The following is a 24686-nucleotide window of genomic DNA, read 5'->3' as shown; positions in this document are numbered from 1 at the left end:
GTCAATGATTTGATCGATGCAGGGGAGGGGGAAGGGATCCTTGGGTTAAGCCTTATTGAGGTCCTTGAAATCGACGCATAGGCGCCAGGATTTGTCCTTCTTTGGTACCATCACCAGGTTTGCTAGCCAGTCCAGATGTTTAATTTCTCTAATGAATCCGGCCTCAAGTAGCTTGGCTCGCTCTTCTCCCATGGCTTGTCGCTTGGGTTCTGAAAAGCGCCGAAGAGTCTGCTTGACCGGCTTGTATCCCTTTAGTATGTTTAGGCTATGCTCGGCCAACCTGCGTGGGATACCTGGCATATCCGAGGGATGCCAGGCGAAGATGTCCCAATTATCGTGCAAGAACTCTCGTAGTGCGGCGTCTATTGTGGGGTTCAGTTGTGCCCCAATTGATGCTGTTTTTGTAGGGTCCGTTGAGTGGACCTGGAATTTTACTATTTCATCTGCTGGTTTGAAAGAAGTGGACTTGGGTCGTTTGTCGAGTATCACGTTGTCCCTGTCCACTGTGGAGCGTAGCGCAGTTAACTCTTCAGCCGCGAGGGCTTCGGATAATGCCTCCAGGGCTAGTGCGGCGGTTTTATTTTCGGCGCGGAGTGCTATGTCCGGATCACTGGCTAGAGTGATGATTTCATTGGGCCCCGGCATCTTAAGCTTCATGTACCCATAATGGGGTATAGCTTGGAAGCTTGTGAATGCATCCCGCCCCAAAAGGGCGTGGTATCCACTGTTAAACAGGGCCACTTGGAATGTGATTTCTTCGGACCTATAATTCTCCGGCGTGCCGAATACCACATCCAGTGTTATTTTTCCCACGCATCATGCCTCCCGACTAAGGATGCTCTGAAGGTCGTGCTGCTTTGCTCAATGTGGCTCTTATCTATTTCCATTTTGTTAAGAGTTTCCTCATAGATGAGGTTTAATCCGCTGCCGCCATCCATGAGCACTTTAGTAAGCCGGAAGCCGTCCACAATTGGACTAAGGACCAAAGCGGTTGGTGAGTTGGACTGTTCGGGATTGAGGTTCGTCGCTGGCATTGAAGGTTATGGCCGTATCGTTCCACGGGTTTATTGATGCGACGTGGCAGACTTCGACGAGGCTGCGGAGCGCTCACTTGCGCCTATTGTTTGAGGCGAAAGTCTCGAAGACTGTCAGTATTGTATTGTTATTTTCTACGGGATGGTGATTGTTGATGAGAAGGTCCTCGCTGCTCTTGGCCACCTGCCGGAGTATCCAACATGCTCTAAGGTTGTGGGTTGGTATGATGCCCGGTGTGTTGTGAATTTTGCATGGCCTATTGAGCCATCCCTCCAGTACGGTTCCACGCCCTATAAAGGCCTTTGGCTCCTTTGTAATTGGGTTGGGTGACTTGCGAGAGCGCACCCTTTTAGTTCGGATGAGGGGTTTAGTTAGGGACGGAGGATCCCAGAATTTTGATTGGGTTTTCCAGGCGCTTTCCATCGCACAGTATTTCTGTACTATGGCCGCCAAGTCGGCAAAGTGTGCTATGTCACGGCGACTTATGGCGTTGAGAATTCCCTTGCCCGTGCAATTTTTGCAAAATAATGAGATTGCGTCTTCCTCATGATAGTTCTTAACCTTGCTCATTACAAGGAGGAATCTGGCCCAGAAGTGGTGTATTGTCTCTTGGGGCTCTTGTCTAATGTGGGAAAGATCACTTGTGTCTGGGTGGGTGGGTAGACTTAAGTCCACATCCTGACCCAATCTGAGACCCAGGGGCAAAGGAGCTCCCGAGCTTGGTAGCTCGGGCTCCAGGATGTTGCCCAATATTTGTGGCCCATTGCCCGATTCTAAGTTCGGAGCCTGGGCCATGTCCTCCCGTAGACAGGTATCCGGCTCGGGGAGCTCGGGAATCCGGACATAGTTCATCCTCAAAATAGAGGAAGAATCGCTGTTTTGTTCCTCCACTACCGCTATCTGATGGGTAACCGGCGGAGAGTTAATCTCCCTTTGGTCGGGTTTAAGCCCGATCCGATCATAGTCCGTAGTGACTCCCAGGGTAGCGATGCGATCCAAGAGCTCGTTCAGGAAGGAGAGGTCCATTGGATCCATCCACTCGGTGAATTACGAGCTGACGTGGAGGCTATTCTTAATGACCTGAGAAGTCATAGTCGGCGTGGCAGCCGAACGGGCGGCCATGACGAAACCGCCCAGCCGGAGAGTTTGGCCTATAGTCAGGGACCCTCCAGAGGTGATGTTGTTCTTGACAACAAGGCGAGCCATCAAGCCCTATCGCGACGGCACAGTGGAACTCTCAATGAAAGCACCAACGTTGGTGTCAAAACCGGCGGATCTCGGGTAGGGGGTCCCGAACTGTGCGTCTAAGGCTAATGGTAACAGGAGGCAGGGGACACGATGTTTTACCCAGGTTTGGGCCCTCTCGATGGAGGTAATACCCTACTTCCTGCTTGATTGATCTTGATGATATGAGTATTACAAGAGTTGATCTACCACGAGATCGTAGAGGCTAAACCCTAGAAGCTAGCCTATGATTATGATTGTTCTTGTCCTACGGACTAAACCCTCCAGTTTATATAGACACCGGAGGGGCTAGGGTTACACAGAGTCGGTTACAGAGAAAGAGATCTACATATCTGAATTGCCAAGCTTGCCTTCCACGCAAAGGAGAGTCCCATCCGGACACGGGACGAAGTCTTCAATCTTGTATCTTCATAGTCCAACAGTCCGGCCAAAGTATATAGTCTGGCTGTCCGAGGACCCCTTAATCCAGGACTCCCTCAACAGGTGCACCGATGCCGTAGCTAGTAACTTGAGTTCATACGCCACCTCGTTGATTTTCTTGATGATAGGAAACGGCCTGAAGAACTTGAAAGAGAGCTTGTGGTTTGCCCGTGGAGCAACGGAGGTTTGAATTTATGGTTGCAGCTTGAGGAAGACTTGATTGCCCACTTGGAATTCTCGGAACGATCTCTTTTTATCTGCCTGAGACTTCATGCACTGTCGCGCCCTGTTGAGGTGTTGTTGTACCAGGTCCTGCACCACTCGGCGTTCTTCTATCCATGCTTGGAGAGAAGGCACCGAGGTACTGGGCGGTGTGGTGATGCCCCAATGCCGAGGCTCATGGCCATATAGTGTCTTGAAAGGCGACATGCCAATTGCCGAGTGTGGGGAGGTATTGTACCAAAATTGTGTCAGGGCGATCCAGAGACTCCAGCGGCGAGGCCAAACTTGAGTGAAACAACGGTGGAAGGTTTCTAAGCATTTATTTACCCATTCTGTTTGACCGTCTGTCTGTGGGTGGTTGGCAGTGCTCATTCTGAGCTCTGTGCCTGCGTACCAGAACAGTTCACGCCAAAAATGGCTGGTAAACACTGGGTCCCTATTCGAGATGATGGCTCCGGGAAACCCATGCAACTTGTAGATCTGAGACATGTAGACTTGCACCACTTTAGCTGCTGCGTAGGGGTGGGCGAGAGGAGCAAAGTGAGCAAAGTGAGTCCTCTTATCCACCAACACAAGTATGTAGTTGAACTTCCTGGACTGTGGTAGGCCGACGATAAAATCCATAGTTATGAGATCCCATGGCTGTTGAGGAATTGGGAGTGGTACCAACGGACCTGGAGATGTGGCACAGTCTGGTTTGGCTTGTTGGCAAACTTGGCAGCATGCGACGTGGTGCTTGATGTGAGCTTTCATTTTGGGCCATGAAAAAAGATGACAGATGCGCTTGTATGTCACAGGGAATCCCGAGTGACCGCCCAAAGCACTGTTGTGGAAGGCGGTTATGATTCAAAGTTGTGGTGTTGTGGACCCCCCGAGCCAAATTCGGTCGCGAAAGCGCAAAATTCCTTGCTGGAGTGAGAATCTCTTCTTGGGATCGTCCCGAACAGCCAACTGCTCCAAAAGACGTTGAGCTTGAGGATTCCAATGGTAGTTGGTGATGATGTCGTCGAGCCACGCTGGCTGACAAGAAGTGACAGCAGCTAGCATCTCCTTCGACTCTGCTCGTGACAGTGCGTTGGCCGCTGAATTTTCCACTCCTTTTTTGTACTTGATGCAGTAACGCAAACCCAACAGCTTGGTGAAGGCCTTTTGCTGCCAGGGTGTAGTCAATCGTTGTTCCTCCAGGTGGACTAGGCTGCATTGATCTGTGAAGATAACGAACTCGGCATGTTGCAGGTACGGACGCCATTGATCAACAGCAACGATGATAGCTAGATATTCCTTTTCATAAGTAGACAACCCTTGATATCACGGACAGAGCGCCTTGCTCATGAAGGCAATTGGGTGACCCCCCTGTTGGAGGACTGCCCCAACCCCCTTGTCGCTGGCGTCTGTCTCGACCATGAACTGTTTGGAGAAATCCGGAAGTGCCAAAATTGGAGTTGTGATCAGGTGTTGCTTCAGGGTTTGGAATGTTGTTTCTATGACCGAAGACCATACGAATGGAGTCCCTTTTTTCAACAGATTGAACAGGGGTCGCGTGATCACGCCGAAGTGGCGCACAAATCGACGATAGTAGCCTGCGAGTCCCAAAAAACTCTGGACACCTTTGACATTTGTGGGGGATTGCCAATCCGCGACGGCTCATATCTTACTGGGCTCTGTAGCTACCCCTTGTGGATTGATGACATGCCCCAAATAGGAGAGCTGTTGCTGGCCGAACACACACTTAGATGCCTTGACTTTCCATTGATCCTTGCGCAGCAATGTCAGCACCTCCGTGAGACCCTCTTGGTGCTGCTCCAAGGTTTTACTCAAGACTAAGATGTCATCAAAGAAGAGAATCACACACTTTCTGTTGACAGGCTTGAGAGTGGTATGCATCGCGCCGTTGAAAGTACTCGGTCCCCCTGCCAGCCCAAAGGATACAACCTTGTACTCGAACTGCCCAAAATGGGTTTGGAAAGCCGTCTTGGACTCATCACCTTCTGCAATCCTAATCTGGTGGTATCCTGCGCGCAGGTCAAGTCTCGAGAACCACTGCGCGCCCTGTAGCTCATCCAATAATTCCTCGATGACCGAGATCGGAAACTTGGCTACGCACATGAGCGCGTTGAGGTGCCGATAATCAATGCATAGGCGCCATGTACCATCCTTCTTCTTGACCAGAATAGTCGGGGATGAGAAGGGACTATTGCTAGCCTGAATCAATCCTGCTTTGAGAAGATCGGCCACTTGCCGTTCAGTTTCATCCTTATGCTCGGGTTTGTGTCTGTAGGGCCTGATGCTAAATGGTTGTGCGCCGGGTAGCAGGGGAATGTGGTGATCACAGGATCTTTTTGGCGGCAACCCTTCCGGTGTTCCAAACACGTCAACAAAGTCGTCCAAAATTTGCTGCAAACAAGCTGGAGGTGGTGTGGCCTCGGCTTCGTTGCTGGTAATAACATAGAGATGCACCACGTGAGTAATAGCATTGTTCTTGCACAATCCCTTAAGTTGCACGCTATTGATGAGGAAGCAGGTCGAGGACATGGCTTCGTGCCCTTGCAGACTGACGGTGCCGATCAGCGATTGGAATTCCAGGTGCTTGGCGCGCCAGTCCACTGTCACCGTACTATGGGCTTCGAGCCAGTTCCATACCCAGGATGGTGTCATACACGCCCAAGTGCAGCACCTTCAGGTCTGTGATGAATTCGTGCCCTTGGGAGCACCACACACAACTGGGCACAACTACAGAGCAGAGCATCTCTCTGCCGTCGGTGACCCGCACGCGATAAGCGCGCGGAAGTGGTTATGCGCATGTCAACTAGTTTGCCAACGCAGAGTCGATGAAGGATTTCGTGCTGCCAGAGTCGACTAGCATGAGCACTTCCCGGCCTTGTATCCAAGCGCAAAGTTGAAAAGCCTTGGCAGAGACCCCGCCCGAGATGGCAGACTTGGAGATGGCCATCACCGTGTCATCCGGCGGAGGCAGTTGCATGTCGATGGTGTTGTCGAGGCCGAAAAGTTCGAGGAGTTCCTCGACGACTTGGAGTTGGACCGAGGTGGGGCACACGTGGTTGTGGCCCCACCTCTCGCCACACTTGAAGCAGAGGTCGCGGGCGCGGCGATACTCTTGTAGCGTCTTCAGTTTTGCTGAGTCCGCGTGCGTGGCATCCGTGTCGCGACAATCGGTGGTGCCCGCGGAAGTCGCTGGCCGGGACGGGGGTGGTGGTAGCGGCAGTGGCGTGCCCGGCTGCTGGATCGGTTCGGGTGGTCGGGGAAGAGACCCGAACGTGCCCTTCGCCACCTCCTCCTGCAGCAAGGCGAAGGTGCACATTGTATCCAAGTCGAGTGGCCACTGGACAAGTACCACTGCTCGGATATCCGTCCTCATTCCCTCCACAAATCGAGTGAGAAAGTAGTAAGGATGAATCAAATCAGAGTAGGCCAAACCTGGCATGTCTATCGAACGTGATCGAGTGTACTCGGCGCATCTTCTTGAAAAATCGGTAGGGTGGTCATTTTTCGCCTACAATCATATTCAATTCGATCTTATCTATGGGAATGAAAAAACAATAAATAGTTTGCCTAGCTACTCTGTTACATTTGGTTTTTGCACCAAGGGCACAAAGGGTCATCGTATCCTATCCCATATACCTAAATAGTTGATCCCACTAACTTCAAATTTCTCAACATGCAACTATGCCACCTCGTCATGCCACATGCATGAGAAAACACTTATATTAACATGCATTATGCATGTTACTCATATTCAATTTCCAATAACTTCAATTCTCTCAACATGCATCTATGCCGCCTGGCCATGCCACCATGCAAGGGAAAACACCCATATTAACATGCACTATGCATGCTACTCATATCAAGAAATATTCTACAACTATAGAATAATCAAATGCAATAAAGTTTATTTTAGTTTCAGTTCACATATTGTTAGTCTAAATTCTAATGTTCCATACACCCAATTCTCACTGAAATAGTTGAGACATATTCCCGCCACAATGCGCGGGTATAATCTCTAGTTTTGCATATGGTTGGGACAAAAAAAACTTCAAATAGTTCACCTAAGTTTTTGGCTGCAATTGGTCTTTGCGGCAAGGATGCAATGGGTCATCTAGTCTTAGCTTGAAATAAAAAGAACTCCAATCCAGGGGTGACTCTAGTGGAACAAAACATCAATCCCCATAAGCACGGCCTCTCACCGTTGCCTTTATACTACATAACGTCTACAATTATCTCGAGAAGCATAACATAATGAATTAGAACCAGGTTCAACTACCCATGTGCACGATAAACTACTGCAAGTCAGATTGAACACGGATTCTAAATCAATCAACCGAGGCATGCTGGGATAAGTAAACCAAGGGAATATATATCAGGAAACAAAATCAGGCCATGCCATGAATAGGCATCGAGCACCACTGAAAGCATTGTCAAAATAGGGGTAAATAGCATGGAGTACATTAAAAGTGGTTAAACATGCATGACCATGACTAGATTCTATGCACTTCCCTAATCAATTGGGATATCAAGTTTGTAATTTTCTGACTAAAAATGAATTAATTATGATTTATGCATGCTTTAAATGATGAAATCAATTTTAATCAAGTGAAAGAAATTAAAGTGTCAAAAGTGCAAACTAATGACTATTTTGAAAATTACTCATTTTTATGAACATGATACATCAATAACTCGTCATTTTGGGAGTTATAGCTGAAGTGATATGGATTCCAAAAGTTTTTGAAGTGAAACTCATTTTTGTGCCATGGCAGATTTGCAAATTGGTGTCATGGGGGAGCCAACAACGAAATTGGTTGCACCGACAACGTTTTTCTCTGAAAGATTTCCATAGGAAATCCGGCGCATTTTGCCTCCACCGCATTACGCAAGTGTGATGTGTTGAACATTTGTTGAATGATTACCGTCAATGGGGTCCACATGTCGTGCCACTAAATAATCGGGGTTAGCATTAAACTTAAACAACTGCTAAGATAATGGTCAAGGATTTGGATATCATAGGGCTCGGTTAAACCAAAAGGTATGCAATGCAAGAGGGGGAGGAGGGGGTGCTGGATCTGGATCGGGGAGACGTCTCTGGAGACAATTAGAGACTACTGCAACCAGTTCTTTCTCATATTCCAACAAATAATCTTGCTATCCTGGTAGTGTCACCTCCAAAAGACATCCTCATTTGTAATTTGTGTCAGCTTGACTGATCAGTTTGCCACAAGAATGGATAGGGAAACAGTTCCTGACGGGAACAGGGTTAATCGTTCAATTCGCAGATTAAAAATAAATAACAGCCCAGAGGGCAATGACACATACATATAAAATTTCCTAGGTTGAAGCAAGAAAGGTGTAGTTTATGACTAGCTGCAGCCCAAGAACAAGACACTCCCATTTCCCTTCCATTCCCTCTCACTCTGAAGAACCTCGGTACGTGTCAATCTTGCCAGCTCCAGGGTTAAAAATAGCAAGAATAACAAGAGCTCCTAGTAGTATCAGCATCATCCCCAGTGAGTTCATCAGCATCGCTTCTGTGGAGAAGCGCCCGATCATTTTTGCACTCTGCATGAAGATTGACTTCTCCAGAAGTCCAGTCACGCTTGTGGCGATGGCAAGAACATAGAGAAATACACCCAAGAACACATGCCAGGGGAGCAGGGACGCTCTGTCGCTTCTCGATCCTCCAGGGTACCAGAAGGTCAAAAAACCAGCAGCCCACTGTGGAGAATCCATGACGGGGAGGAGAATAAATTATATAAGACCTCTTTATCTCTAAACAATTTAATAACGAAAACATCATGACTGCACATGAGATACCATCTCTTCTCTACCTGCAAGCTGAAGATGATGATGCAAGAAAGGCCCAACCAGGAGTGGAGTGTGTACAAGTGGTCAATTTCTTTTTCATCGTGGAACTTCCAGACAGCCCAGAGGCCAACTAGACTCAAAAACATGGCAAGGAACTGCAATGTAATGTGTACTAACTTCTTCAGTTTCTTGGTTCCTGGCACTGTCTTGTACGCCAAAAGAGCTGCATGAAGCACCATATCAACAAGAATTTATAAGATGTACACCCGATACAAATTAAATAACTGAATTCAACTCTAATGGTCTGGTCCCCAAACCTGGTCTTGGGGTTGTATCTGCTAGGTGTCAATTCAGATTTTACTATTCAAACAAATGAGACTACTTACTTTGGAGTTTCAGTCTATCCGAATCTGGCTACGAATTGGATTGGGTTTCAGACATAAATAGGTAAAGTATGCTATTAGTTTTGCTTTGCGGTGTTTCCTTATATTTCAGAAGTATACTATGTGACCAAACTTGGTTAGAATCATTTCCAGCATGCCGAGAATCCATATCATTAGCTACATAACATACTTTCTACATATAATTAACCAAGATATAAGATACAATGACAGCTTAGTCTAGTTGGAATACTATGGAACGGTATGTATTTCATACATCTAAAATATTATGCACATGCCAGAAATAGCCAAAGCAACACATTTGGCATGAAATTGAGTGAGTCCATACAAAAAAATATATGCCACAATAACAAGGCTGTTCTGAAACCAAAGTGTTTTCGTCGATATCACTGACCTTCGCCATTCAGGACTACCAATCCAATCAGCATTAGCACAGGGTGTACCTGAAAAGATGCACATTAGTATCACAAGAAGATGAGATCAATATACACAATAATAATATCTAGTGAACATAATTATAATCACCAACTTTGGTATTGCATGCAAAACCACAAACGCATAAACAATATGGTTGGTTATTGGTTGACAAAGTGACATGTTACAAGGCTGGATGTCGCGGCAGTGTTGCTGACAAATGGCATGCACTGAATCCTTGTCTGATGGTCTTAATAGACAAACATGACTGAAATAATCCAACTTTCATTCTGAGTGCACAGATAATGTGCACAACTACACATAGATGTGTACAAATGCAGCTATAGGATGTATGTTCCCTCCCAGCCAATATCCCATGTGGAGAATTACTGCGTGAAACGCAAGCAGCAGCACAAAAATATAAAAAGAATTCTAGTACCAACTGATTTGTAAAATCAATCCCTCCAAAGAAATATCACCCTGTTTTCCTGAAATCTTGTCATTTAAAGCTTATTGTTGAGATTAATGAATTGTCAAATGACACACAAAAGATATGTGACACAGAGGTAAACCCTACACTCAAGCACCCACCATTGCATGTCAAATCCACAATCTTTTTTTCACGGAAAGACTGATGTTTCAAAATGGAATGAACCGGAAACATTCCCCTTTTTTTGCTCAGAGACTTGTCCATCAGATCACATGGCATGCAGCACAGCACCTCCCATGTAACACTCCTAAAATGATGGATGATCTGGCTGCATGAATTTGAGAAGTGAAGTACACAAAGAGTAATTTTTTCCAAGCAGATGTTTTCTTGTCTATTTCTCAGTTGAATGTCAACTGATAAAAAACAATGTTTCAAAAGAATTCCGACTTGCCATTCTACACACGGACGTTCAAATTTTCAGTCATTCATTATGCGAGTGTAAGCCCTGCACATCCCAGACACCACAAATACTATCCAAAAAATTGTTAATTTCTACCGAAAGGGTTAGAAACTAAGTCTTAGTGACCACTAGTCATAAATGAACCTATTGTCCCAATCATAGTGCCACATCCCCGTCCACCGTCCTGAAGTAGACAGACATCAGAGGCTTACCCTCTTCAATCGCTCCTCTCTCTTCTCTAGCAACTCTCATCCCCTACTTCAAATCCCTTAGCTGCATGCGGTTCACCTGTGAGAACCATAGCTGGTGCCTCACAATTGGTATTAGTCGCCGCGATTGGTTCCGTCTGCCTCGCTAATCCTCTCAATAGAACGGTAAAATTCCACGATGAAGGGTGTGGAATTGCTTCAATGAATCCACCCAAAATCACAAGCAGGGTTTGTTTGATGTAAAGACACGTTGCGACAGCGCCGTCGAAGGCTGCCGCTCCCACGGCTTGGACCAGTTAGCCACCGCTACTATGGGGGAAAGCACCAACCAACTTTAGTCATCCACGGCGACACTGCTCGCCAAGTTTGACCACAAGACCACTAAACTCGACAATAAGAAACTCATCACCACCCAGAAGAGCATGGATGAGATTCATGATAAGGAAGCAATGCTCCGAGGCGACGCCGGCAATGTCCACGGCAGCTCCCACACTCACGCCGACCCAAGCGGCTCCTCTTTGACGTTTGGGTGGTCCCTCGTTTGGCGAATCAACCGCCATACTAGAGATGCCAGATGGAGTGCCACCACGTACCGGGTTCATCACGGCGCCAGGCTCAACCTCAAGATGGAGTCGAAACATGCCACGTCGATGTTCCGGGGCGCGGGCAAGTTTAGAGCATGAGCGACCATGGGAGCATCAGCTCGAGCGGGATCGACCGTGAGATCACGACCACAACCACTGTGTCAAGTTGCCGAAGCACGACTTTCCTCGGTTCTCCGGTGACAACCCCCGTATGTGGATCGATCTCGCTCACACTTACTTTGACATGTGTCAAGTTCCTACTCATCAATGGGTGTCTACCACAACCTTGTATTTGGATGGTGGGTGTCTTCCACAACCTTGTATTTCGATGGCCATGTGGCACTGTTGTGGAAGGCATTCAAACGGCCCCACCGAGCTTGGCTTTGGGAGGAATTCAATGTTGCTACTCCCTCCGATCCATATTACTTGTCGCTCAAATGGATGTATCTAGACGTATTTCAGTGCTAGATACATCCGTTTGAGCGACAAGTAATATGGATCAGAGGGAGTATTGAACATGGCCTTGGGAGGAATTCAATTTTGCTATTGAACAGGAATTTGGCCAGGAGGAATATGACACTTAGATGTCACGCGACTGCAGTTTAGGCGAACACATTCAATTGCGGAATACAGAACAGCTTTCGAGTCACCAATAGACCACCTGATCGCTTTTGATCCCACTCTTAACACAGAAGTTTTTTGTGTCCTAGTTTGTTCTCAGCCTCAAGGATTATATCAGGGCTGCAGTCTGATTTCAGACATCTACGAGTGTAACGCGTGCCGTGGAGCTTGCTCGGATTCAGGAAGAATAGCTGGACTCACACAGCCCTCGTGCACGCACTTGGCCAAGCAAATGCAACAGGTAGCTCCCTAGCTGTTCCCAATACTGTAGCCCCTGTTCCTCCTCCTCAGTGGCAACAACGCAAGACAACTGATGATTTTGTTAGAATCGCTAGCTTCTCTAGCTGTCACCCAGGACTCTCACTAAAGAGATGTGCTTTGCTTCACACAGAAAGAGCTACTACTAGTGGGATACTTTATTTGCTACAAGCCTGCCTATTACATATGGCGTGCCTCTCCTTATATATAGGCCTACAGTAACCGCCATTGCTACAGTAATATGGCTCATAGCTAGTTCATCTACTGCACAACTCATACCCAAGTAGATGAAAACTCATATAAAGTTAGGATAACTATTGAGTGATGACATATGCCATGACATCATATTCTTCTTGGCTAAAGTTTCATGATGTCCCTCAACATCCAACTCAATTTGACCTCTTCCTTCTCATGCATGTTATCCTGGGATCGTCTACGTCTTTTCGTACTGCATGATCATAGCTACCGCATACGACATCCCCTTTGACGAATTCACACACATTTTCTCGTGGACACAACTAACACGAGAACTCTGTTCTTGTGGACACAACTAACACGAGAACTCTGTTCTTGTGGACACAACAAGCACAAGAACCATGTTGCCTTGTAGATGGCTAGATGCATCTATTAGAAGTTATCTCAGTAGACACAGCTAACACGAAAATTCAGCTTCTTGTGGACGCAACTAACATAAGAACTATCTTGTATTCACGCAGCTAACATAAGAACTATCTTGTATTCTTGTGGACACAAGTGACACAAGATCTTGATCACACGCGCGATTTTGTGGACACATCTAGCACAAGAACCGCACACACAACTAATAGGGAATTACCAGGAGCACTACCTCCTGTTGCCGGCGACACACCTTACAGGGCAACATCTTGATCAATCAGAACAAGGCTGGTTCATCTTCGCACATGTTGAATTGCCTTCTTTGTTTGCTTGCAGTTGGCACTTGGGATCTTGCATGCGCCATCAAAAACGAGGTTAATTCGCTCCTCTTTGAACTACTCTTACTCTCATATGAGACATGGCTACTACCTCAAGCGGAGACCCTATATATACTCAGGTACCAAGTACCATCAACCATGGAGAAGCAAAGGAACAAGGCCAAACCATGGCGGAAGAGGAGCAAGGAAAGAATGAAGGGGAAGGATCTATTGCTCACTGTCCGAAAGTCCGGACAAAGCCAGACGAAAATGCTCTCTTGACACTTGTCCGTCTTTCCACGTCCGGCCCCACTCGGGCACCTACCCGGACATCTGGCCCCTGCAGCAACCTCTTTGACGCCAGCTAGCCATCCACAGATCAGCTATCGTGCCCGGATGTCCGGCTAACTGTCCAGTCGTCCAGCCCGAGCCCAGACCCTGCCTGCGTGCAGCCCGACACAAGTGGTCATGTATCCCTCTTGTCCGCCCCTATCTCATCTTGTACTATAAATAGTCTTCCCCTACCTCCTCTCTAGGGTTAGCAAAGTGCAATTAAACACATTGAGAGAGCTTTGCTCCTTGTACCTCCTCCTAGAGGAACAAGTCCATCTTGGAGAAGGATCTATCTTGATCTCAAGACCTCCATCTTGGAGAAGGATCTCTCTAGATCATCAAGCCCTCATCTCCACTTGTGGATTTGGGAAGAACTACCCTAGCTACTCTCTCTCTTAGTTGATTGCGGATTGTGCGGTACTTGTGTAGATTTGCTTAAAGAGGGCATGTGTGATTGGATCTTGTCTTTGAGTGCTTGTTCCCCTTGTGTTCTTGTTTATTCCTCTTGATCCATCTCCATGTGTGAAAGATTGGGCCACCTGCGGCTTTGCCCTACATCAATATCTCACTCAACCTAATACACGTGGCTCTGATACTGATTGTTAGAATCACAAAGCTTCTCTAGATGTCACCTAGGACTCTCTCTAAAGAGATGTGCTTGCTTCACACACACAAAGAGCTACTACCGTAGGAAGCTTTATCAGATATCTCAATTTTTACAAGCTTGCACATACGGGGTGCCTCTCCTTATAGAGAGGATTTAGGTCGGTGCTACAGTAACCGGCATTGCTACAGTAGTACAGCTCGGAGCTAGTTCATCTATCGCACAACTCATACACAAGTAGATGACAACTCATATATAGTTAGGAATAACTATATAATATAGTTAGGAATAACTATATATACCGTGACATCGTATTGTTCTTGGCCAAGGTTTCATGATGTCCCTCAAGATCAACTCAATTTGACTTCTTCCTTCTCATGCAAGCATCTCGTTGGTATATGATAAGATTAACTGTAACAGATTTTGCTCAGGGACGACAACTAAAGAGATTTCAGACAAGCCAATGGACTCTGTTTCCATTGTGGTGACAAGTACAGCAAGGAGCATCAATGCAAAAATGCAACTTCTAACAATCAAGTGAGAGAACATGGGGAAATACACAATAAAGATGCAGTTCAGGCCTTAGAACTGTTCTTAACCTTATGGAGGAGAATGTTGTCAGTTGTCAGTAAATGCAGTCTCAGGAGCTGAGGCAGCAGAAACAGTACGTCCCAGTGATCAAATCATGTTCATGCTAGTTGATTCTAGAATCAGCCACAGCTTTATTGATGCAAATTTTATAGCGTGATGCATTGTCCCTGTAACCTGCACCTGCAGTTCAGGTTATGGTTGCAAATCGACAGCCGATGCAGTCAGTGCAACTGGTGCAGAACTTCAATTGGTGGACACAAGGCACTACTTTCAGTACTACAATGCAAGTGCTTCGACTCGGGGTATATGCCGCTGTGTTGGGCATGGACTGATTGAAGTTACATAGTCCTATGACCTGTGACTGGGAAGCCAACTCTATGCAGTTCCTGCAAGCAGGTGTGCCTGTTACACTGCATGGCATCCGGTCAGTTACTCTAGCCACACTTCAGGCAATTTCTGTTGAGCAAGTTAACAATGCATTGGTGGGCAATGACATTTGAGCCATGGTCGCGATTGCTCAAGAGACACCTGACTCTCCTGTACACATTTCTCCACTAGAGCCTGATATGGAACAGCTGCTTACTGAATATGTGGATGTTTTCGCTGAACCAAAAACACTAACGCCGCATCGACTGTATGATCAAGCATTAACATTGGAACCTGTCCATCACCCTCCCAACTCTCCCCCGTATCGCTATTCACCACAACAAAAGGATGAAATCGAACATCAACTGGCAGAGATGATCGTAGCAGGCATTGTCAGCCACAGTATGAGTCCCTATGCATCACCTGTGCTCCTTGTGAAGCAGGGGGGCAGTTGGAGATTGCGTAGACTACAGGAAACTGAATGAAGTAACAATTAAGAACAAGTTTCCACTGCCAATTGTTGACGAACTGTTGGATGAATTGGCTAGCTCTAAGTTCTTCTCCAAACTGGATTTACGAGCTAGTTATCATCAAATACGGATGCATGCTTCTGGTGAAGATAAAACTGCATTTAAAACCCATTCTAGATACTTCCAGTTTCAGTAATGTCGTTTGGACTCACAAACGCGCGGCTACGTTTCAGTTCTGAGTTTGATTTTCGAGCTCCACATTTGCAAATTCGACATTATGTTCCTGGATAACATATATACACTTATCTATAGCTGCATTTGGGGAAAGCATGTGAAGCACTTACAGTTAGTGATGCAGATTGTGCCTGCCAATCAACTGTTTGCAAAGAAATCCAAATGTTCATTCGCCCAATCCAATATACATTACTTGTGGCACATCATATCTAGCGAGGGAGTGGCCAACTGACACAGAGAAGACGGATGCAACGCTCAAATGGTGCCAGCCGACAAATGTGACGGAGCTACAAGGATTTCCGGGGCTCACGAGTTACAGCCATAAATTTGTCAACAATTATGGTATGCTAGCTAAACCCCTGACGTCCCTACTTACTAAGAATTCTCTGGACTCCTCAAGCCACAAATGCATTTGAAACACTGAAGCATGCTATGTCTAAAACCCCTATACTGGGCATGCCTGACTTCATCAGCCTTTCACAGTGGAAACTGACGCCTGCGATTCAGGCACTCGTGATGTGATTTCACAAAACAATCATCCTATTGTGTATTTAAGTAAAGCATTGGGGGTTGCTAACTGCATGCTCTCAGTTTATGGAAATGAATTCTTAGCAGTGATTATTGCAGGTCATAAATGGCGGCAATATCTGCAGCATGGGCCATTTATTATCCTGACAGACCACAGTGTGACACCCCTGATCTAGAGGGGATCGGCGACCGGAGGTAGGTGAGAGGGAGCAGGTGAGGAAGAGGGGATGAGCTTGGAGAAGGGGGTTGGGATTGCAGAGGAAAGGTTGGATACAGAAAGTAGCTTACACAAGCATGATTCCCTCAGCCAACAGGCTGGCCTTAGTGGCCTATTTAACACACGACGCACATGCTAGCTAGACGGGCCCCACCTGCCAGGCATGCCAAGTCACACTGTCCATGGGATGGACAGGTGTGACATTCTCCCCTCCTTAAGCAATGGCCTCCTCTGCCAGATGGTAGCCGTTGGAAATGGCCGGCGAAGCACGTCGTAGTCTTCACAGGTTGCGGTGTCAGCGGCTGTGGGTGACCACTGAATCTTGAGCTGTACCACTGGCGCGTCGCCGTGCTTCATCATGCGTCGGTCGAGTATCTTGAATGGTTCTGCTGCCGTGGCGGACAGGTCTTGGACGAGGGGAAGATCGGCGAACACCGGCGAGTAGTCTGGCGTGAAGGGATTGAGTTGCGAGACGTGGAAGACAGGGTGCACGCAGCTGTCCGGCAGCAGATCCAGCTTGTAGGCCAGCGGCCCGAAACTTGAAGGCGAGCTTGGCGCACGGGCGAGAGACCACAGAACGCTGCACGTACGGCTGGAGCTTCAGGAGCACCTGTTTGCCGACTTGGAAGGAGCGCTCGACGCGATGCTTGTCAGCTTGTTTCTTGAACCAGTGCTAGGTGAGCACGGACATTGTCGTGTGCTCTGCCCAGTCCAAGTCTTCGCCGGCCGGCATGGCCTCCGCCCATGTCGCCATGGCGCCCAAATTGGCCTCCTTACCGTAAAGGGCCTTGAACGGGGTGCAATTCAGCGAGGCACGGAAAGTGGAGTTGTACCAGAATTCAGCCATCAGCAACCAGCGGCGCCATTTCTTGGGGGAGTCGTGGACGGCGCAACGCAAGTACATCTCCATGCACTGCTTCACACGCTCGCTCTTGCCATTTGCGGGTGGTACGCGGTGGAGTACAGCAGCTTGGTGCCCGCACCCGCGAGCAGCTCCCGCCACAAATTGCTAGTGAAGACCTTGTCACGATCCGAGACGATGGAGGAGGGTATGCCGTGCAGCTTCACCACATTGTCCCAGAACGCACAGGCCACTTGAGCAGCATTGAAGGGGTGGCGTAGTGGCACAAACTGTGCGAACTTGGTGAAGCAGTCAACGACCACCATGATGGAGTCGTAGCCCTCCGATGCCGGCAAGCCCTCGACGAAGTCCATGGTAAGATCCTCCCATGGTGCAGAGGGGATGGGCAGCGGCGTGAGGAGGCCCGCCGGCTTGGTGTGCTCACGCTCGGCCTGCTGACAGACGGCGCACTGGTGCACGAACTCCTCCACATCCTTCTTCAGGCTGCACCACTCAAAGTGTTTCTTGACGCGGTGGTACGTTGCGGTGATGCCAGAGTGGCCGCCCACGTCATCAGGGCGGTGGATGGCCAAGTGCTAGAGGCGCTCTTGGGGATCGGCGTCTGTCTCGTATGAGTTGGTGACCTCCTGCACCAGGCCAGTTGACAGGTCGAGAGCGCGGCCACGTCCATGAGCTTGCCCACTCCAGAGAGCGCGTCTGTCGCGCCGTTGTCGAGGCCGCACTTGTACAGGAAGCGAAACTGGAGGCCGGCGAGCTTGGACATGGCCTTGCGCTGGACGTCTGTCTCGAGCTTGGAGAAGACCGCAGCGCCCGCCAGTTCATCGAGGAGTTCATCCACAATCGGCAAGGGAAATTTGTTCTTGATTGTCGCATCATTGAGCCGGCAGTAATCGACACAAAACCGCCATGTGTCGCCCTTCTTCTTGACGAGCAGGACCCGTGCGACGTACGGGCCGACACTATGCGTGATGACGCCCGAGTCCAGTATCTCGCGAGCCTGCCGCTCGATCTCGTCTTTCTGGAGCGGCAAGTAGTGGTAGGGTCTGGTGTTAGCGGGGATCGCCCCTTCCACCAGGGTGACGGCGTGGTCGTACCGGCAATGCGGTGACAGGCCGTGGGGCGCGGCGAACTCGTCGAGGAGGTCGCTAATCAGGGCGTGGCTGGGATTTTTGCGTTTGGCAGGGACATGCGTACACGCGTCCAACATGGCCATTGCCCAAACCTCGATGTCGGCGATCATCTTGCGGAGCTCGTCCAGCTCCACAGGTGCCAGCGTGTTGGTGGTCTTGGGCTGGACTCCCCGCAGCGTGACTTGCTCGCCCTCGTGGATGAAGGAGACAAACTTGTCCTGGCATGGGGCTGAACTGCAACAGCCAGTCCATGCCCAAGATGCCGTCGTAGGCTCTAATGTCGAGCTCACGCATTGGTGTCAAAAACCTGTGCCCCTGCATCCACCACTTCAGTTCAGGGACGATGCGGTCACAGGTGAGAGATCGCCATTGGCGACGCGGACTTCGACGGGTGGCAGTACATGCGTGTGAGCTCCGATTCGATCGACGAAGCTCTTGTTGACGAAGCTGTGGGTGTTGCTCAAGTCGAGGAGGAGCAGCATGACTTGGTTGCCGACCCGGGCGCGGAGGCGAATGGTACTTGGCGAGTCGGAGCCGGCGATGCCCTACGCTGACAGAGTGCAACACTCGGCCGCCGGCGCAAGGTGCAGGGTTGTCGAGGAGCTCGAGGGCGTGAATCGCGTCATCCGAGAGGACCTCCCCATGCTCGCCGACATGGATCATGAGCAGTTGCGTGCAGCGGTGCTCGCGGGAGTAGCGTTCGTCGCACTTGAAGTAGAGGTTGTAGGCGTGCCGGTAGTCACGGAGTTGCCGCTACCATGCATACTCATCGCCTTGAGCCCGCGATGCAGCCCCTTGCCGTGGTGGTGCGGCGTTCGCTGGTGGCGGTCGTCCAGGAGGAACAGGGTGTGCCCGCAGGCGTGTCGTGACCAGCTCCTCCTGGATGCGCGCCAGAACCGATGCGCGAGTGATGCTTCACGGTGCTTGCAGGCGTAGGCAGCACGCAATCCATCCTTCAGGCCCAGAAGAAACTGTGTGACGAAGAACTTGGGAGTTGATGAAGGGATCCAAGGCCACGCGGTAGTCGGAGACACTGCCGGTCTGGCAAAGCTGAAGCAGCCTGTGGATGACGAGCTCGAATTCATCGACGCCGAACTCCTCGAGCACGGCAACTGTGAACATGTCCCATGACAAATTGCAGTGGCTCTGGCGAAATGCCTGCAACCAATGCGCCGCCTGCCCCTCGATGTAGAAAGCGGCGGTGGGCACCCAAAACTGCTGGCCCACCTTGTAGAGCTCGAAATACGCCAAACAACGATCCAACCAGAGGTAGGGCGCGGTACCATCAAAGTGGGGAAAATCATGCTTCAGAGGCATGTGGTAGTTGCTCTCGTGGTGTGTGGGGCTGGGCGGTGGCGCGGTGAACGTGGTCATGGTCACGCCGAGAGGGGGAGTCGGGATGAGCAGGAGCTGCGTACCCCCCAATCGGGCGTGAGCGAAGGCGGGGCGGAGCGGATCGTTGTGATGTGGCTGCTGATGAGGTGAAGGTGGTGTCGGCGGCGGCGGTGGTGGTGCGATCGTGGTAACGGAGCCTGCGGGAGACGACGAGCCCTCGACAACCTTGCGGGCCGCATACACGTCGGCCTGGGTCAGATCCAGCTGCCGCGAGAGGCCTTGCAGCTCCTGCGAGATCTGGTTGTTGAAGGCGGTCTGCACCTCGAACTGCTTGTCGTGCAGGGCCGCTTGTTCGTCAAACTTGGAGAAGGACTCAAGCATCTTGGTGAGGTCGGAGTTCCCTTCTTCCATGGCGTCCAGAACCCGCCACGTCGCGACGGAAGGCTTGTGGGGCGCCATGCACTCGCTTGGAAGGGATCGAACCCCGCGACAGATTGTGTGAGATCCAGCCAACTCACACCGGCGCGGTGGATGTTACCGATCCGCTCCCAAGCTTCAGAGAGTGCCGCGGGCGACGAGGGGAAACGAAATTCCGGCAGAAATTGGCTCTAAATACCAATGTAAAACCCCTGATCTAGAGGGAGCAGGTGAGGAAGAGGGGATGAGCTTGGAGAAGGGGGGTGGGATTGCAGAGGAAAGGTTGGATACAAAAAGTAGCTTACACACGCATTGGCTATTGCAAGTCCAGATGACCAAGGGTACTCATTGGAGGAGGGCTTGATCAAGCATAACGGCAGATTATGGATAGGCAATAATTCAGCTCTGCAAACCAAGTTGATTTAGTGCTTCTCACTCAAGTGTTGGTGGTGGTCATTCTAGGGTCTAGGCAACTTATCAACGGCTTTGCAAATTGTTCAAGTGGTTGGGTATGAAACGCCAAGTTGATGTAGATGAAACAATGTGTGGTGTGTCAGCAAGTGAAACATGAGAATATTGTCCCAGCTGGTCTTCTACAGCCTCTGCCAGTACTAGTTCAACCCTGAAACGACATTACTATGGATTTTATTGATGGCTTGCCGAAATCAGATGGATTTGCGGTAATTTTGGTGGTGGTTGATCCTTTGACAAAATATTGATGAAGATGTAAACCATCGAATCAAAGCCAGATGGATGAAGTAGCACCAAGCTTCTGGCATTCTACGTGACAAGAGACTGCCACAAAAGCTAAAAGGCACGTTCTATAGGACGGCGGTTCGACCCGCAATGTTGTATAGCGCCGAGTGTTGGCCAACTAAAAGGCGACATGTTCAACAGTGTGGTGTGGCGGAGATGCGCATGTTGAGATGGATGTGTGGCCACATGAGGAAGGACCGAGTCCGGGATGATGATATACGAGATAGAGTTAGGGTAGCGCCGATTGAAGAGAAGCTTGTCCAACTGGTTTGGGCATATTCAGCGCAGGCCTCCAGAAACTTCGATGCATAACAGACGGCTAAAGCATGTTGCTAATGTCAAGAGAGGTCCGGGTAGACCGAACTTGACATGGGAGGAGTCCGTAAAGAGAGATCTGAAGGATTTGAGTATCACCAAAGAACTAGCCATGGACAGGGGTGCACTGAAGCTTACCATCCATGTGCCAGAACCATGAGTTGGTCGTGAGATCTTATGGGTTTCACCTCTAGCCTGCCCCAACTTGTTTGGGACTAAAGGCCAATGAAACATCCCTACGCTGCTTTATCTGTGGACGCACTTTTGTTGATAATGTGGTCCGATCACATGGAGTTCCAGCCTCAATTGTGTCCGACAGAAATCGAGTTTTTACTGGTATTTCTTGGCGCAAGTTATTCATAAGAGGTCGGAACCAGACTATGCTACCCCACTGCCTACCATCCGCAAACTAATTGACAATCCGAATGCGTCAATCAACGTTTAAAACAGTAATTGTGTCATGCAGTTCATGAGAGCCCGAAGCAACGGAAGAAATGGCTCCCGATGGCCAAATTCTGGTATAATTCTTCATTTCATTCATCACTGCGGTGTTCTCCATTTAAGGCTGTCCACAAAATTGAACCAAACGTCGGCACAGTGATGTTGGTAGGATGCGCCTACTTCTCTAGCAGAGCTTGCAACGGCCGTCAGGATTTTCCAGAATTGCTTCTTGAGTAGTTGCGCCATCGGCATGAGCACATCAAGGTTCAGGCGGACAAGCGCCGCAAGGACAAGGAGCTCGTCGGCAGCGAGCATGTGTTGCTCAAGCTACAGCCCTATGCACAGTCCTCCGTCGCCAACAGACCACGCGCCAAGCTTGGGCTCGAGTTCTGTGGGCCATTTCTGGTCACTGAACACATTGACAATGTTGCCGACCGCCTGGACTTGCCGCCGGACAGTTGTATCCATCATATATTTCACGTATCACAGCTCAAACCCTTCATAATCGCCGGTTTTCTCCGAACTACTGTCTCCGGTCGATTTGGCGGCGGGTCCTCTGATTCCACATGAGATTTTGGAGCGACGCATGGTGAAGAAGGGCAACGCGGCCATTCCGCAGATCAAGATAGTTGGTCTTCTGTTCCAGTGGAGCATGCCACCTAGGAAGATTATTATGTGCTCCCGAGGCGTTTTCCGGACGCCACTATCTAGGAAGGAGTTGAAGCTCAAGAAGGTTAAAGTGTCACATCCCCATCCTCTACCGTAGTCCTGATATGGACGAAGACACAGAGGCTGGCGCCTGGGCTGAAGACAAGGCCAACAAAGTGGCTGGCTGAGTTGAGTCAGCAGTGATGTGCAGCCCACAAGCCGTTGGGTGAGTGTGTGCGTTATTTAAGTGTGTAAAACCTAAGGAGGCATTTTGAATAATGAGAAGTATCGTCTGAATCTCACCCTCTTCTCCGATCACATCTCTCTCTTCTCTCCAACTCTCATTCCTTGCTTCAAATCCCTAGCGACCATGTGGTTCCCCTATGAGATCCATAGCTGGTGCCTCACACATAGCTGGCAAGAATCCGGGACGATCGGATTTAGGAACGATGATCAGAGGATGAGGATCGCAACGATTGAAATCGAGGGTCGAAGAGGGGTACTATTCCTCAACACATTATTTTGGGTCGGGATGTGAGCCCTCAAAAAATCCGAATAGATGCTGCAATCAGAAAATATATTTCAAAGAAAATAGAGCAAAAAGATCATGCGTTTTTGCTTGTTCTAAGTACCAAACTACTAGACTCCACTAAAGCCAAACAGCGGTCATTCCAGGGCCCTAATTCAACTCTGTTACTGGACTCAGTACACCGCCGCTTCTGCTTCATCTATCTCTTGTTCAACGCACGCGGCTCCATGTTCTCAAGCAACTACTCATCTCAACCATTGAAGAAAGCTGCAGCGGGACAGGGAAGGATTGACAGTTGACCCGCCATCATAACATGGCAACACCTACATTTGGGTCACGTCCCCGCGACCAAACCTTTTCGATCCAGACTCTACCCTGATCCTCGATTTGGGTTGACGACCCCATGTCACCAGAAGTGGGACCAACCCGCGTTCCAGGCTACTTCCCAATCCAAAATTCTGTAAGTCTTAACCCAATTCCGCCATCATAAACATGGCAACACCCACATTTGGGTCACGTCCCGGCGACCAAACCTTTTCGATCCAGACTCTACCCGATCCTCGATTTGGGTTGACAACCCCATGTCACCGGAAGCGGGACCAACCCGCGTTCTGGCTACTTCCCAATCCAAAAATTTTGTAAGTCTTAACCCAATTCCGCCATCATAAACATGGCAACACCTACATTTGGGTCACATTCCGGCGACCAAACCTTTTCGATCCAGACTCTACCCCGATCCTCGATTTGGGTTGACGACCCCATGTCACCGAACGGGACCAACCCGCGTTCCAGGCTACTTCCCAATCCAAAATTTTGTAAGTCTTAATAACCCAATTGAAAGAAATTAACAAAGTTTCACCACAACACAAAGTAGAATAATGTCACACAAACCCACACGGAAAAGAAGCGGTGAAAAGGAGAAGCTTTTCACCAAGTTCCAATGGTGATTTGCTGCTGGAAATTAAAACAGCCCTTGATCACATACTCGATACTCAGTAGTAAATACGAGATCACCCCAAGCCTTGAATTACCCACCATCCTAAATCTCACAGATTCGCTACAAAATCTCTCACATTGCTACTTTTGCAGGGTTCAGATGCAAGAGCTAATCCCACTAATTTAGTTTTGTATGATACTGTGAACAGGCCTGCTTTGGACTGGTTTTGGTCGGTTGGTCCGTACATAATAGTGGAATCTAAATCCCTCAATCCTGATCTCAGGATCGAGTAATAAAACTTTTCCCCACTAGGCGGCAGCAAGATCAACAGGTGATCCGTGGTCCAAAACGAGATATGCAACAGAATAGAAGGGAAACAAGAGATATTTTTTCTCGATTACGTTGAAGATGAGAAGCTTGTCTTTCTCGGCGGAGAGCGCCATACCGCCGCGGAAGTGGACGGCCCAGACGACGATGACCGCTGCCGCGGCCACGCCAAGCAGCCGTACGAGGCCGGACATCGGGAACCTCACCGCGGGTACCGCCACCATCGCCTCCGTCGGCAAGATCGGGCGCGTAGAGGGAAGGACGATTAGGGAAGCTAGAGCAAAGACGCCGATCTGTGCAAGTCATCTTGCGAAGCGGACGAGAGTGTGTTCACGGGCGTCAGCAGAGAGCGTTTTCATAACTATATAGGCGTATTTACGGAAGGAGCTTTCAGTTCAGCTATATCTCGTTTCGGACCAAATGATAACGCCCAAAAGCGTGGCAGTTTTGCCAAATCATAACGCCCACACGCACATGCATGGATCACCGTCCAGTCAAATTTACACGAATCTTGACACATTAAAAACAAGATTGGTGTGTGGGCGTTGGAGAGTCCGCCCACACGCCCTGCAACACGCAGTTTGCCAGCTGCGCTGTGTGG

At 49.1% G+C, this 24686-nt stretch overlaps 1 protein-coding gene across 2 annotated transcripts; it reads right to left on the bottom strand.

Moving 5' to 3' along the window:
* Window positions 1-8034: 8034 nt before the first annotated feature.
* On the bottom strand, window positions 8035-24437 carry LOC123161204 (transmembrane ascorbate ferrireductase 2). Of its 2 annotated transcripts, XM_044579052.1 has the most exons (5): window positions 24160-24437; window positions 9532-9580; window positions 8914-8959; window positions 8760-8766; window positions 8035-8646 (listed from the first exon to the last, which is right to left on the bottom strand). In XM_044579052.1, the coding sequence occupies exons 1-5, from the start codon at window positions 24307-24309 to the stop codon at window positions 8341-8343; spliced, it is 558 nt and encodes a 185-aa protein (XP_044434987.1). In that variant the 5' UTR covers window positions 24310-24437; the 3' UTR covers window positions 8035-8340. The 2 variants fall into 2 exon arrangements, with proteins under 2 accessions (XP_044434987.1, XP_044434986.1); XM_044579051.1 differs by having other exon boundaries at window positions 8760-8959; window positions 24160-24434.
* Between the last annotated feature and the right edge of the window lie 249 nt (window positions 24438-24686).

Source organism: Triticum aestivum, chromosome 7B, assembly GCF_018294505.1.
Source record: "Triticum aestivum cultivar Chinese Spring chromosome 7B, IWGSC CS RefSeq v2.1, whole genome shotgun sequence".
In the NCBI taxonomy this organism is placed as follows: domain Eukaryota; kingdom Viridiplantae; phylum Streptophyta; class Magnoliopsida; order Poales; family Poaceae; genus Triticum; species Triticum aestivum.
This window is presented reverse-complemented; position numbering and strand designations above follow the sequence as displayed.